The sequence below is a fragment of the Bacillus rossius genome, chromosome 6, assembly GCF_032445375.1.
Source record: "Bacillus rossius redtenbacheri isolate Brsri chromosome 6, Brsri_v3, whole genome shotgun sequence".
Taxonomy (NCBI): Eukaryota; Metazoa; Arthropoda; class Insecta; order Phasmatodea; family Bacillidae; genus Bacillus; species Bacillus rossius.
In genome coordinates, this window is record NC_086334.1 from 9237986 (window position 1) to 9254938 (window position 16953).

At 34.3% G+C, this 16953-nt stretch overlaps 1 protein-coding gene across 4 annotated transcripts in view; it reads right to left on the minus strand.

Moving 5' to 3' along the window:
- Window positions 1-4608: 4608 nt before the first annotated feature.
- The window catches only part of LOC134532570 (oxysterol-binding protein-related protein 9), a 112455-nt gene continuing 100110 nt past the window's right edge, over window positions 4609-16953 (minus strand). For 3 of the 4 annotated variants that reach the window (XM_063369100.1, XM_063369099.1, XM_063369103.1), the window contains 2 exons: window positions 15139-15244; window positions 4609-14505 (listed from right to left, as the gene is read on the minus strand). In XM_063369100.1, coding sequence (XP_063225170.1) covers window positions 14428-14505; window positions 15139-15244 — 184 coding nt within the window. In that variant the 3' untranslated portion in view covers window positions 4609-14427. Of the gene's footprint in view, window positions 14506-15138; window positions 15245-16953 lie in introns of those variants that run through there. The other variant, XM_063369101.1, reaches the window with a different exon arrangement.

The following is a 16953-nucleotide window of genomic DNA, read 5'->3' on the forward strand; positions in this document are numbered from 1 at the left end:
ATCATGATAATCACCAGACTTTTGTTTTGATTTGAAAATTAATAAAGCATTAGAAACGAAGCCTTCTTCTCCACCAGCATGCACGATTATCAAACGTGGCCCCTTGCCAATTGATTCTGTTACACCTACTTCAGTGCTCGACTGCCAGCAGGAATTAACGCAATGTGTTGCATGTAGGTATGTTTCGTCAACATACACGATATTTCTACCTGCATTTCGATATTTACGAATTGTTTGTAGATACCTCCCCCTCCAAGCAGAAATTTCCGGTTTTTCTACCAAAATCTTTCTTTTTGATTGGCATTTCTTCCACCTAAATCCTATACGTTTTAACAAATGCCGCAAGTACTCTCTACTGCAATTTAAAACTCCGTCCTCTCGTAATGCCCTGGTCAGTTTCTTTAATGTTGGAATTGTTTTTCTAACGGTGTAAAACTCGTGAATTTTCCGCCGTATAGCGCCGCACGTAAAGTCATCTACTTCGATTCTTTTTTTTCGCTCCTTATTCTTTCCCGTGGGAGTAGAAAAACTTAAACTATTTTTGCTTTTTACTTTACCTTCTGCCAAAATTCTTTTTACAGTTGAGTGAGAAACCCTTGTTGCAGCACTTGTTGCTTCGACAATGTTGTACTTCAAATTATGTAATCGCTTTTGCTCTTTCAAATGTGTTGCCACATTGTACACAATCTCCCGTGCCTGTCCCCGCAACGGCGTGCCGCTTAAAATCCGTGACTTATGACCCGACGTTGATGCCATGGATAGCGTTGGATCGTGTAACTAGGACCGCGAGCTGACGACACCGGACCACTGTTTCCCGGAAGCGAGCGACAGCTCAACTGGCCCCCACCCCCGCCAGAAGCTTCGGTCACGTGACTGCCACCTCCCTCCCCAGCTCATCCAAGGTTCTTTTGTAACTTGTCTGATTATAGTAATATCAATCACTCAATTGGGTATTATACGGAATTGTGGTTTGATGTGTTATGTTAAGAACTGGATATGGTATAATATAAATTAAATAGAAAATATTTCTTCTCTTATTCCAACCCATGTGTGTAATTGTAGTTGCTATTGTTATTTGTGTTTATTATGCAACAAAATATTCAAAAGGTACAGGGTATAGTGGATCAGCTAATATAATTATTTTATTTAGCTTAAATAATAACTTCACAAACACCCATCTCAATCAGACTATTTCTGGATTTAGAGTATTGGTAAATACTATTGACAAATACCAGTAACTCTGCAATAGTCACTTTCGTAAATATTAGGGTACATACCAAACGTAATGGTCTGTCAAAATGAAAATTTGTGATAGTGAAACTACCCTAGAATATTATATTTGGTAAGTTAAAATAGTCATAATAAAATGTAAATACGGTACCTACCTAAGAAAACTGACAGTTCACATTTATTATAATACAATATTTTCCTTTTAAATTCCCAAGAGGCTTGGTAGCACAGTGGCAGAGCGCGTGCATGTTAATTTAGAGGAACGTGTTTCAATTCTCGTCACATGTATTTGTTTTTACTTTTTTTTAATAACATATTAAATAATATTAAATCAGCTCATTAATGTTAAGGTTTGTTTGTAGGAAGTAATTCAATGACTGATTTCAGTCGTTTGAGCGAAAACATATACTTAGTGTTATTATATGTTTTAAAATGCTTCAGATTAATATTTCAACAATGCTATAGAAGTATAACTTCTTACGTGTGCGGAAACTTAATAGTATTAACTATTTAGTGAATTTTAATAAGATGGGAAGTATTTCAATAAAATGCACTGTCGAAAATCAGGTAAAAAAACAGGGGTTTCTAATAGTTTAAATTTTGCGGTTGCTTTGTGCTTCTAATTGCTATCTGTGTTTGATGGTGGCAAGTAAATTTAACGATTCTAGTGGTGGGCATAGATAGTGTGTGTATGATTCACATCTAGTCATTTTGGTATTTGAAAAGTTATTATTTTATTTATGTCTATTTATCACACTCAGCATTATTTTTTAAAAAAATTCCAAGTTAAATTTTGTGTCCGAGTTTCGTAAAGTTTATTTGCAAAATGAACAACACGAGAACACATGAGTTTGTTCGTTAACCAAAGTCAAATCTATACATATCACTGGCGAGTAGGTACTGAAAGACTCACTTTTTTTTTTCCTTAATAATATTGTGCTACAATATCACAAACTTGATAACCCATATCCTGTTTTGATTGCTTTTAATTTACAATAAACATTTTGCAGTCAATAAATTCCTAATGTGTGTTATTCATTAAATATATGTTTAAATGCTATCCTTATATGTATATGTACAGTAAAAAATAGTAAAACAAAATAGGGATTTTTTTGTGCATGGAGTAGCAGCCCTTATATATATATATATGAGAGAGAAAGAGAAAGAGTGGTCTTTTGTCCTTCACATAAATTGGTATTACTGAATGAGATTCCTTGCATCTAGCACACTTTCACTTTCACCACAAATGCTCGTTTTGTCAAGATTAAACACATGCAACGTTCGAAAAAAAAAATATGTAAATATTTCTAAATATTTCTCATATTATAAAGCAATAAGAATTTTGATTTTATTAAGTACAAAATAAATAGGAAAAAATATTTTTTTAATGTAAGTAAAATACAATATCTTCAAAACTTTTATTCATTTCATTTCACAACATTAAGTCGTGAGCCAACTCTCAACCTCTCCGGGTACCTAGCTACCTATGTGCCGATTCAATGGGACACCAAGTGGTGGGGAACGCATGTCCCGACATCTAAACTGGGAATCCTAAGATGTACACCAAGTTCTGTCCCTGCCCGAACACGCCCGAATATTCACCTTCGGCCAACCTCGGGTTTATTTTTATATATTTATATTTCTCTGTTTATTTGAATGTAGCTATACTAACCTAACTAACCGTCCATAATGTTTTAAAGTGTTTTAATGTAGCTAACCTAACCAACCACTTTTAATATTTGAATTTATTTTTCCTGCGCAAAAATAAAACAAATCCCGAGGTTGGCCGAAGGTGCATATTCGGGCGTGTTCGGGCAGGGACAGAACTTGATGGACATCTTAGGCTTCTCATCTAAACTAGGAATAGGTTCCCCTCTCGCAAGTAGCTCGTGGGAAAACAGTCGTTTTGGAGTAGTTGGATCTCTCTGGAAACCTCAACCTCGAGTACCCTTCAGCGGGGCCGTTAATGGTTAGCTTCAGTTGCGGCTGCGAGCGATATTCTTCAAACGAGGGAGTCAAGTGCGGCAAAGGAGCACGAGTCCAGAATCCCGAGACTTCCTGACCCGCTCGAGCTACACTTCACCTTCGCCTCTGAAAAAATTCTTTGTAGGCAGTATTTTGGAAGACAGCTCTCAAGGATTTGTTTCATGAATTTGCATCGCACTGAACAGAAATGTTGTGTATGAAATAAATAAAACAAATTTAATAAAACTAATGTTGCATTTATTTTTGACGTGAATTCTATGAACGTCTCACATGACGGTCGGGTGGCCACACCAGAAAAAATTGCGGCACCAAAAATAATTAGAGAGTATATCCGCGAAATCCATTACCAAACAGTTTTCTGTATTTCATATAATATTGCTTCTCGTGAAGTAGGCGGCTGAGACACGCTCAAGTGCAAATTACTTGTATCGTTCGGGGGCTCATTTCTCTCTGCTACTTTTTGCCTCATAAGCCAAATTTAGGTTTAATATTAATGAAGATTTTAAAACAATAACTTTTTTAATGTGTGTTTAAAAAGTGTTTAAGTTAATAATTTTTAAATTTATAAAATTATTTTAAAAAATTTTGTACCTATTTTCTTTATGTAGTTAATTAACATTGTACATATTTCATTTTTTTCTTTTTTTTTTCTTTTTTTCCCCCAAATTATAGAGCAAGTCTATTTGAAATTATAGACATTGGTTTCAGCAGTGACACAGTAGCCAAGATGTTTGTTTTTAATGTGATTTTAGCAAAATATCACCTAGTAAATGGTAGTTCATTTTCAACTTTGAGTGCAAATGTTTATCTGAAATAATGCACTGTAAATTATATTTGCCATTATGGTATTTTAGTCCTTCTGTTTATACAGCAGAAAAATTTTACTTACACCAAAATCAAATTATGTGCCTCAAAACTAATTACATCTGAACTAAAAGTTTTCAAGACAATTGCACTATTTTTTACCAGAGAATAATTAATCATTTCTGATAAACCTATAAAGAGAACATAATTTTGCAAGAAAAAAATGAGGCTATATTGAAATATGTAAAAAAAAAATTATCAGAAAAAAAAATTTGGTTGACAAAATAAATATATATTTTTTTTTCCACAATAATAATTTGGAAATAAAATTTCACTGATATACACACTGAATGGTAATTATAATATTTCATCATGCTTTGTTGAAAATCCTAAACCTGTTCAATAATTCATTAACACACTTAGAAGACTTAGAAGCACAGCACAGTGCAGTAAATGCAAAGACAAGGGAGAGGCAACTGGCAGAGAGTTTAAGACATCTCCTTCCTGACCTTGTGTCCTTCCTTGAACAGTATGCTCATCAACCAGATGTACCAGGACCAAGGAAAGTGCTGCACAGAAATAACACCATTTTCAACAATACTGTCGCCTCCCGACAACAGCACCAAAAAGAGACAGTTTATTCTTGTCAGTACGGAGGTACAGGTTGGCATGTAAGTATGTGTTAAGACTATACATATTTACAATAAAAGTACTTACTTCTACAACATACTACGTACACCATATTTAAACATCGCTACATTTTATTTGTGGGCAAAATAAGATACATTCAATCAAATAATATGTAATTAATACAATCTTGTAATTCCAAAAGTAATAGACTAATACATTTTAATGTTTACACATTGCATATGTCACACACATACAGAAACACAACTTTTGATTTTACTACATATATCATACATCTTGCAAAGTTTGTTTTTAGAATTTCAAGTTAACACATGTGAGTAGTAAAAATAAAGTTATATTAAACTGCATATGACTAAAGTACTCGAGTATTTAAAAAAAGAATATTAATCCACATACATTTCTACACCTTCATTATCAATCACTAATCATATGAAATATTTTACAATTTAAGAGTTTGCAACTTGCAGAGAACCGGACGAAACTGACCGCGTCACAATGACGTTAGCTCTCTTTTCGAAATAACAGGTAGCAACACATGCACAAGATAATTGCATCAAAGTTTTATTCAAAAGTTTATTTTATTTAAATTTGCTACACATTATTAATTGATACTATTTAGAGTAAAAAATTTAATTTTGAAGTTTAGAAGTTAGTAGACCAAAAATTAGTTTTAAGAAAGTACTACTTACAATTTTACATCTTAACATGTTCACTTCTGCAACAAACTCATCCTTTACTTAAAAAAAACTCCCTGAATGAATAATGAATCAATATAAATACCTCCAGATCAGAAACTAACCAATGCGCTACTAACATGAATAATCATACATGATGTTCAGAGTTATTGCACATTAAAATGGAAACATTATACCTAATATGCCTACTTTTATTTGTCACTACAGTAACCCACATTTCACATCAATCAGACTCTGATATAGCTCCTGTTGCTATTAGTTTGGACCTGCAATATTCACATTGTAAGTTTTAATTGTCAATGAATTAGGTTGCAAACTGTTTTAGCTAAATCCCCTCTGTACGCAGTTTACTAGCTATTTGACACATAAATTGTGAAGAGCGTTAGCAACATGTGAGCAGGACCGAGGGCACACTGTGACAGCAGCCAATCAGCAAACGACTCAGTGTGTGCGAGAATACGGAACCTATCATGGTGCAAGATAATAACATGAATATTGCAGGTCTCCAGCTATTTTGGTTCTAACATCACTTTACACACAATTTTACAGTCCAGGGAATCAAAACTTTGCTGCCTCATTATCGGAATCACAGCAGAAAAAAATACTTTCGGGACACTAGTTCTAGAAAGTGTTTTCTTTTACGTACACTATTGTACATTGAGCGTCTGAACCAAGGGGATTGATGATATGTGTTTAATCATAATCTGAATAAATTACGAGAGATCTGAGTGTTGAATTACAAACCGTTGCTAGAGAGAGAAGGTAATTTTGAGTTGAAATTTTCCACAAAAAATTGTTTTCAACACAAAGTGCTCACATAATACAAAAACGGTACAAGACTAATCAGCCACTGTTCTTTTTCTAAGCATATATCGATATATCACATCATGTAAAAATAAACAGGGTGACAGCACACTCATGTGAGCCTTACCTCATTTATAACGTTAACGATGCAAGCAAGAAGGAACAATAGCTAATAAGAGACTAGGAAATTTTTTAATTTCAGTGTAATTGCTACCAGACACAATGCTGCTTACACATGAACTCATCTTAAGATGTGCACACCATTCGACATCAGTCTGTTTAACATGTCTGAAAAATTACAGTTGCAGTGGATGCAGTTGCTAGTTTAAAATGCAGCCACCTAATATTTTCACTCATTTCAGTATCCAAACACACCAACCATTGCTTACATGATCACTTTCCAATCATGACTTCAGAAGGGGGCGGTGGGGGTGATAGCTCACTCCAGAGCAAGCATTTATTTCAGTTGTTTTTATTTTAGAGGGTATATTTATGTTTACTCAAATTCATGTGTTAAATTTGTCTTTCATCAAAAGTTTTACCGACATATTTAATTTCATGTTTTTTGCAACCGCATCCTTTCTTTGTACGACAGCCCCTGCCACTTCACATACAATTCCCACTCGCTCCATGGAAAAAATTTGTACGTAACAGTAACAACAGTACACATTTGTACTGATAAAAGATGTCGATTATGAGCCACTCACTTTATTGCTACTTTAAATTTTTCCAGCTTGGATATTCACTGCAATAGAGCCCATTTACCTGGTGCAGAATGGCTGAAACACCTACAAGTTTTTACAAGAAACTGTTGAAATATTCACATGTTTTCAAAAGAAAACTAAGCTTGCTTCAAACTAGTTCGAAGGCTAACTTTTGAGGCATCGAATGGCTGGCAAACATTATTTTGTAACCCTTCAACAGTATGAAAAAAAAATGTTTTCACAATTTGTTATCCTAAAACTTCCAACTAAATATTCATGAAGTACATCACTCAATACTCTTCAAGAATAGTCACAATCACTGCTGAAGTCCTAGTTGTATGAGCACTTTCTTATACTTTAATGCTATGTAGTTCCAATGTTCTGAATGTCTTCTGCTCAATGGTGGGATGAAAAATCTTAAATCAATTTTCACTGGCAAAGCGAGCTTCAATCATAAAGTCATCAACTTCAAAGTTCTGTTATGTCACATGTTCTTTCCTCTTCACTCCCCCACACTTTTTTTTTTTTTTTTTCATTTCTCTCCTTCCATCTTGTGCCACCAATTACTTCAGATTGTATTGGTTTCCAGTTTCCCTACAATTTATAAAATACATCAAATGTATATAAAAGTTCTAGGGTAAACAGTACCTTCTAGAATTCAACACTGAGTTTTGTTATCTAGTCACAAAGTTTCGTAACCGAATATATCAGAATGCACACAGTGTTCTTCCTCTGTGTTCACAGCACTTGCATCTGCCGATGTGCAAAACAGGTCAGCACAGAAACCTCAATGAATTAATGAGTTGGTTTTACTATGAAAATATCCTACCCCGGTGGTTCGCCATTGTGCCATGGTACGCTACGACCAGGGACGGGTGCCTACGTTGTCAGCACGGTGACGATACCCGTGGAGGACTAGTGAAGCCTGGGGCGAGAGGTAGCAGCCAGCGGCAGTGAGTCCCAGCTTGCCTCCTGGTTACACTCATGTTGAAGGAAAGCGACGCCACCGACCTTACACGCCCTGAGACGTCCGTGCTCTCTGCGCCACCGACTGTGACACCCTGGACATTGTTGTCGAATCAGCGAAACGTCACTCCATCTTTCTCTCCATCGCCACTGTACATACACTTATATTCATGATAACTATGCCCAATCTTTCCTGGCCTTGAAAGTGAATCCCAAATGCCTCGTCTCATTTAAAAAAAAAAAGCTTCAGAAAAGCCACAGCACTTTCACACATCGTCTATCAGACTATCACAGGTGAACATGTGATGCAACAATGCTTATCCTTGTGTTTCAAAGTTTTCTGATGAGGCATATCCAGCAAACCAATTTTCACTTACAGTAAGAATTAGTGATTTGAAGATATTGTTGTAAAAGGCTAATTTCGGTTTATCATTTACCACTTTATTTTACATGGCAAAGAAAATTTTTCAACGTCCTTAAAAATTGTTATTTAGCCAGTGAAAACTATAAAATCAATGTGATGAAGGTGGCAATACTTTCCTCTTTTATTTCTTCAAACTTTTAAATGCCACCTCCTCCCCCACCTCATCCAATATACTTGGTTATCTTTTTTCTTCTTGCTTGAAGGCAGCTTCTGCAGTGCATCAGTGATGTACACCAATGAAGGGAGTTCATTTTCATATGCTTTAAAAATGTGTTTCTGATAACAGGTTTAATAACAATAAAACACATAGAACAAGATAAATAATTTTTCAAATGCTAGTTGTCTGAAATTGAGATAAATATATCATCTCTGCATCCCACTGCCGCTACCGCGCTACAGTAATAATCAGCAGCCACTCATAATTTTGGGTATACAATATAATTTGTAACATTGAATATTGTATTGTGTGCCATATAATAGAATGCAATATACCACATATATGGTTAAGCATACCTTTGTTATCATGCATTCATGCCTATTTTTTTTATGATTAAAGAAAAATTAAATAAATAAAAATCAGTGGATATTCATTGATAAGAAAGTTTGGGATTAAACCCATTTACAAATTAGTTTGCTAGTGAATCCAAAGTCAAAATAACTTTTAAATCATATTTAACTTTCATTTAAAAAAATTTCATACTGTTTTGAAGTGTTTGGTAATTTTTCGCAAATTCATGAGTCACGATAATTAGTTATAAGTGATGCAAAGCTGCAAACTTCCTAAATAATACCTACAGTTAATTAGTACTAGAAAACTTTAAATTATTGTAGTTTATTTTTTTGATAATTTTTAAATGTATATTTTAGCCTGTGTTATTTTTTATAGGTCTACTTTTAGTTTAAATGATCATCCCTCTTTGATATTGAAAAAGAGGGACAATAAAAGGTTCAGGATCTTGGTACAGAAAACTCTGTTTGGGACATTGCCAACGTAATCTTTCCATCTGGAATGGCTGGCGGCTAATGAAAGGCGGTGAAGAAGGAAAGGGAAGAATACCCTTTGCCTGTGTTGCCTGCAATTTTCAAAGATTTACCACTATTCTCAATTTTCAAAAATATACTAACTATTCACTTGTCACGTAGGGGTTAAAGTGAAGTTTAAAAGACATTGGTCACCGGCGATATACAGCGGCATTTTACTGGGAGTCTATTATATTTTCAGCCATTATGTTTCTGTGGTACCAGTACCGTTGCCAACATTATATTTATGGTTCTCGATACCGGTTAATTTGCTGAGAACCAGCGGAACAGTGGACCAACCCATCACTAGCAAAGTGTAAATATGAGCTAATTTGGTCACTATTTTGTCAATTTGGCTTTTTATTCATTCTCTCAGATATCATAATATTTAATAAGGTTAGCCTTATTTTGTGGTATTTAGCTTTCCTTACAATTACCTGCCTATATCAATGTAGAATTACTAAATTTGTGCTTTTTTTAAAAAAAGGGAGAAAAAAAAGGCATTTTCTCATTGAAACAGTACAAATATTTTTTAATTTATATCCTCAATAATTCCCAATCCCGTCCCTTGTCACGAACCTAAAGTCCCTATTCCCGCCAGCTCTAAAATAAATTTAGATTTTGGGCAAATTTTCATCACCAACCTGACAAAATACAACCAGCAGTAACTCATTACATAATCACCTGATACAATATGGTTAAAATGGCTGGATTTGCATGTTTACAATGTTTAATTAGTCAAGATATCTGTTAAAATTTACTGGAATAACATGAAATGGCCTAAGGGAGCATTCCAACTGAAAAATGCATGAGAAGCCTATTTTATGTTTTAAATACAATTTTGCTAAAACATAACTGTTCATGTAAACTACCTATTAGCTGTTAATTATCCATGTCTAGTTTTCCACAATGTTTTTTTAGTTTTACTGTAATCTCAATATATGTTTCAGTTTTTATCATTTTAACTTCTTTCATTCCAAAGTAGATAGATATGTATAATGATTTAACCATCACAAACAGTATTTAAACTTAAAAACATATTTATTTATAGCTTATCAATTAATGATTTGAAACAAAAATTGCATGTTCCAAAATATTGCTCATATGATAATATTAAAAGTTAAATACAGTTTTTGCAAGAACCACGACTAGTATGTGCAAAGGTTCTAAGTTCAAGAAATATAATTATTTACAGTATAAAAATTTGTGGCTCTGAAGAAAAGTGACAATTTAAATAGTAAAAAAACAAAGGGATCATAAAATACAGGTTCTTAGTAAGAGCTTTAAGTAAAGTTTTTGACTTCTTGCATTATTAAGATGATAAATACTGTATAAACAGAATGTCAATAAGTCTTGTAATAGCCTAACAATATTAATTATTTAATTAATGACTGGCTAGAATTGTGGGTTAAGTATTGTGCAGCTCTAAAGAAGAAAAAGGCAACAAGGGACAAAAATACTTTAACTGTATTCAACTTAATTTTACCTATTTATTTCTGGCTATTTTTAAACCATATTACAACTATAGCAGACTAGTAATAATACTGCTATTCCTTTATCAGCCTTTTGTTAGTACACTTGAATCAACTTCAAAACACTATTTTAATTGCTGCCTTGCAAAATTCTAAGATAACATTTTGAAAAGTGTATAAATATTACTGAGTCATCTTCAATTTCGACACACTACCCATACATTCTTTTCCTCTACAGTATAACTCTTCGAGAAAATGTCCGACTTAATGAGTTACACGTACAAAGAGTAATTGCAAGTATATTGTTGAAGAACATATTTAATTAGTGCCTGTAATAATTGTCTATATCAAAAATTTTAAAATGAAGGTGTATGGCTTGATCATACCAACTAAAACATTCACCAATATCAATGCGGTAGGAACAAAAAAATTATTTTGCAACTGTACCTTTATCATACAAAGATAAATATCACAATCAAAAATAAAATTAATAACCAGAAGATGATTATGCACTTTTCACTAATTACAAAGAATCAGTTCAAGATGGTTGAGATCTCATAAACTCACTGAAATTATTCTCAGAACCATTAACTGTAAAAAAAACAAGTTACTGTTAAATACCAGTAAATCACACATGTTTCTGTATTTACCCGAATAAGCCTTGCACCCTAATATATTGGGGATAACCAAAAATACTTTTTTTGTTTAGAATATCCCTCTCACCATACTTTTAAAACAGCACTTGTGACCATGTTTCAAATTTAATTAAATGTATATTCGAGACTTCTAATTATTCACAGTGATAATAAAATTGCCTTCAAGGTTTTCTCTAAGCATTCTTAGTACTGGTGTTGACGTCTGTCAATTATTGCTTTAAGCACTGTATTCTTACCACAAAAGTACTATTAAATGTATCAAAATTTCCAGTAAAATTCTTTTTTTGCAAATAGACGACTCTACACATATTTTGCAATAAATATATTATCAAGGGATTAACACTGTGGATGATTAAATGTTTACCATGATGAAGATATTTTGTTTACTGCAGTGAAAGGGCCATTACGATCCTGGCCATTAACAACCAAAATCAATGCTATGTTACAAAGATTACAACGAAATAAAATGGGAAATTTCTGAAGAAGAGCACACAACAAATTCACAACTTTCAAATAAAAATTTTCTTGCAGTACATCATTGTTCTAAGGAGAAAATTTTTTTTCCCCTCCAGTCAGGTACAACTTTCCATGGCAACAAACTTTCTCCTGCAGCACGATTTCCCATTTCCTGAGCCTTTTTAATCATTTAACATTTTTTCAGCAACTGTAGATAATCACGACCGCAATTGAAAGTAATTACTGCAACTTTTTCTCACCGACACACACACAAAACACATGTAAGATGTCAGTTGTCCATTAAGCAATAGCAGGTCAACCAATATTGGAGCTTGACGGAATTTGTGCCGTAAAGAGTTGCCACGCGGCCTTGTAAAGTCTCAAATAAGCTCGCACCATTCCTTTCCAACACACAGTTTACGAAAAATGGTGTGTGGGTTATTCGAGTATGTACAGTAGTTTTACGAGCCTTCTGCACAGCAGAACATGGAAATTACACATTCAGTTATTTACTTGAGAATGCAAACACAGCTGGCATGCTTGTTCCTTTCATACAATCAATTATTTTCACTGAAATTCAAACCAAGATCTTATGTACAGAATTGCCTAGGATTATGAACTAATTCATGAAACTAGTACGAGGTATTTAAATGTACATGTATAGACCACAGAAGGCAACATGAAAAATAATGAAAAGTCTTCTGAACCGAACAGATAATTTATTGCTATTTATTTCTACACTTCACAATGTGACTCTTAAATATTAATAATGCTCACTCATCACGCTGTCACAACATTCAGAAGCCAGTACGCAAGTCGGAGAGGCATCCTAACAAACCTCTTTACAACAATGTAAACATTAGTAATAAATTTGTGCACATCTAAACCAAAATATTTCAAGACACAATTTGTGTTTTACGTAGAACAGAAACGTTTGCAACAAGTGCTGCATCAAAATAATTAAGTTCAAAGCACCAAGGCCTTCAGCAAAGAAGGCACAGGTAGTCAAAATGTCTTCATGTATAAAAACTGAGTGCCTTCTTTCGATAGAGCTGCATAAACCTTATTATTAAGTATCAATTATACTCTTCAATCTTCACTTGAAGAGTTTAGCCAGTCAATACACTCTACTATTTACATCTTAATGACACAGCCATGACTGCAGGGTGTTGCAAACTAATGAAAGTATTTTAGTTTGTTACGAGAGTATCTGTACCTCTGCTATAACAATGTAAATAACAAAAATTTAATTATGAAAACCATCGAGAACACACTTAAGCTATGATCAAAAACAACATAGTATATGAATAATCATGTACAAAGAGTCAATAGAAATAATGGTTTCATATCAATACAATTCATGGGTTTCTGAAAATTTTTAACTGCAAAAATCATTGCAAACCTCTGTTTACAATAAAGTTACAGGATATCAGAGGTATTTGCTGTTTACATTTTTATATGATCACAGTATAAAGTAGGTACCATGCATGAACTTTTCAATATTGCAAAAACAAAACAAAAATTGTTACATACACAGTTTCTTACTGAGGCCTATTTCACGAAAAACTAATTCCACAAATATTACATACATCTAGGCTTGATATAACTGTTTTAGTAAAACAGTGAAATCCCACAATCTTGAGACATTATTTAAGAAAAAAGTGGTCCATACAAATTAGAAGAAAAAAAATTTTTTTATTTATACTATAGGATTATGAGATGGAAGGTGATAGCAACCAAGTACAAATTCATATAAAGAAATAAAAATTATAAGAAAGTTTGGAATAAACTGGATGCGTGAAAACATATTCGACTACAGTAGCTGATGTAATTTAATAAAGGTATGACCAGATACCAAAACCCAAAAAGATTTAGTTTAAAACTATTAAACCACTTTCACACAAATTCTGAACTATTGACATCAAATACAAAGACATATAACCTTCTCAAAAGAAAACAATAAAGAAAATAAAAATTATATAAAAGTAGACACCAGTATAAATATAAAGTGTACACACCCATAGTCAAACATGATGGAATGTAATTAATTGATTTCATAACCCAGGAAAATAACTTGGTTTTAGAAAATACGTAAAATTTTCTTCATTCAATGTAAATTCTCAGTCAATTGTAAACTCGATACAAATATAGCACTTAGGCTCGCTGAATGATCACTTCTCACTGTGCACAACACACAATACCTCAGGAGGTACAACCTCAAGTTCATTAGAAAAACTCCCATAAATAAACAGCAGAGTACACACTTCACAAAATGAAAAAATTCTAGTGCTCCAACACAAGTCCTGAACAGGCCCATAATCTTGGGGGGGAAAAAAAAGAAAAACAAAAAAACCTATTACAAAAACTATTCACAATGGCATGTTTGATTCAAACATTATATTATTTCTTAAAAAATTTGTGGTGTGTCTCGGCTCAACGCAGACTTTGCGGGTGACCTCCCGGGAGTCGACGCAGGACGCTGCTGCACAGTCAGGGCAAGTGCCGGTGGGCAGTCACGGGAACGGAGAAACGGGGCGGAACCACAAGACACGGCCCCCGTTATCAGTGCGGGTTGCCCTGCGGCGCTCTGGCCCCCAGAGGACTCTTGTAGATCCAGTTCTCTCCCGCCTCCTTGAACAGCTGCAACGCGGTTGCAGCGACACAAATTAATAACATGAGTAGCGTAAGGACTGAAGTGTTGAAATGGAGCAGTGGCAGAATGCATTGGTGGGCTGAGTGAGAAAACCCTGGGAAAACCCCAAACCTCACTGCAACATCTAAACTAAATTGGCTTTCCTGATATTTGTTTACACTCTGGCATTAAGTATTATTAATATTCAAGAGTTATTACACTTGTAAGTTTACAAAAATGTTGTTTGGATGATCTGACATGAAACCAAAAACAGAAAACCACATGTAAACTTGAATGTGTAAATGACTTGCCAGAAAATAATAGGTACTAAAACTTTAGTTTCCAGTAAATAATGAAAAAGTATAAACATTAGCAACTAGTGCACTCGGATCAAATATGTTATGTCCGAAAAACATAACCTCAAACGCTGATTCTAGTTGGTACAAAATGTTTTATATGTGAAGTTGTTAAGGAGATTATGTTTTTCACTCCATATAAAAACAGTATTATCAATGTACATTAAGCCCATAAAAACAATAAATTTAATGGGGAAAAATTAAAAACATGTTCAACAGATCTACAAAGTGCAAGAATCGAGTTAAAATGTTGTAGTACATGCAAACATAACCCCTCAAAGTTACCTTTGTCTCCCATTTGAGGTTCTTTTCTTTGCGTTCCTTAGCTTCTTCCCTCTGACGCTGTTCAATTTCAAATTTCGCATTCGTTGCCCGCTCAATGTTGTTCATGCTGTAAAAGTTAAGAAACAAGCATGCAAAGTACTTTCACTAAAGATTTTTTAGGTTTATGTATTTACTTAATTGCCACCCCCAATTGGTTTGCAAACTGAGTGGCAGCTGAATGGCAGGTGGCAGCGAGTTTAAATCGGGACATTTGTTACCAAACAAAAAATGACAGAAGAAAAGAAATCTAATACTTAGTTATTTTCTGTTTGTTTATATTATTTTGTTTTGGTAAGGTTATAGTTTATATACATTATTTTTGGCATGTACTGCTACACAGAAAATATTATTAAATAAGGTTAGAAACTAAAAATTTAAAAGTTAGCTATATTAAACTGAAAAACTGTCATTAATTGTATAGCATTTTTAATGTAGTTAGTAGAGGTACTCGAATTTCGTTAATGACGACATCGCAAAATTTTACTAACAATTTTGGAACTACATTCTAAGCACTTACAAATGTGTTTCCAAACGCCTATTTTGATTTTACAGCATTTCGTTTTCACGAAATAACTGGCGATGCCGCGAAATTCATTACTATTCGCGAAATTCTTGTTTTTTCACGAAATATCCGTGAAATGTCAGAATTTTAACGCGATATTAATATAAAGTTTCACAATAATACTTTCGCCGCAAAACGTATTCGTTTAGTAAACAAAAACATTGTAAGCCATCTTTACTATGAGATGCGCCATAGATACGTTGAAGCAAAATAAATACCAAACACTCGGCCTGAAAGCGGCAACCATTTATCAGCGTTCCTAGCGGGATGTGGATGAAGTTAGCCGTTTGGCCATATTCGTTTCCGTTGCAGAGATACTTATCTCTGTTCCGTTGTTGTATTGCTTGTAAATAATAACAGAGAGGTTATGGGATTTTAACGTCGCAATACGCCGGTCATGTGAAATGACCAAATGAGGTTTGAAAAGATCCTACGTTCCATGTAAATAGTTAAATGTGAACAAAAATAGGCAGTTGCGGTTTGTTTTGTTCGAAGTTTACTTGGTTTACTTTTTACTTCACAATGCCTAAGGTCGTATCAGTGTTTGAACGAGCTAAAGCATACGAGCATGAAGGATTCATTTTTATTAATTAAGAAAAGCGGATAATGATTGGTAAATTTTGCAATACGGTAGTAGATTGTAAAAGGAAAGATACTTGTGAAAAACACTGCAAACAGCGAGCATCTCATTTAGAGAAGAAAAAAAGTCAAACATCACCATCAGGTTGTGGAGTCAAAAGGCAAGTGACACTCACTCGAGGATAATATTTTTCTCCATAAACAAGCAAAGGAAATTAAACTAAAATTTGCAAGCAATACAGTGTGTGCATTTGTTTCTGCAAATATTCCCCTAGACAAGCTAGATCACCCAGCTATGAGGGAATGGTTAAATGAATACATTGAGGGCTGATCGCGCATTGCCGGTGATTTCGAGATGTTAACTATGGGCGCCACCACGTGGAAGGGCACGTGGACCCGGCGGAGTCTCTCACTCAGGGCGTGACGTAGCCCAAGTGGGGACGAGTTACCAGCCCTTTCTATCCTAGCTACCCAGACCTGGCCCGCTCTAGGCGTCGGGCACGCCACACTCCTAGACTCACTCACCACGTGATTAAATAAGTACTCACTTTATATTTATTCTCCAGATTTAATTTCACTAACACGTCTCTCTACACACCCGTTACACGTTACACATTACACGGTTAAAAAAGCCT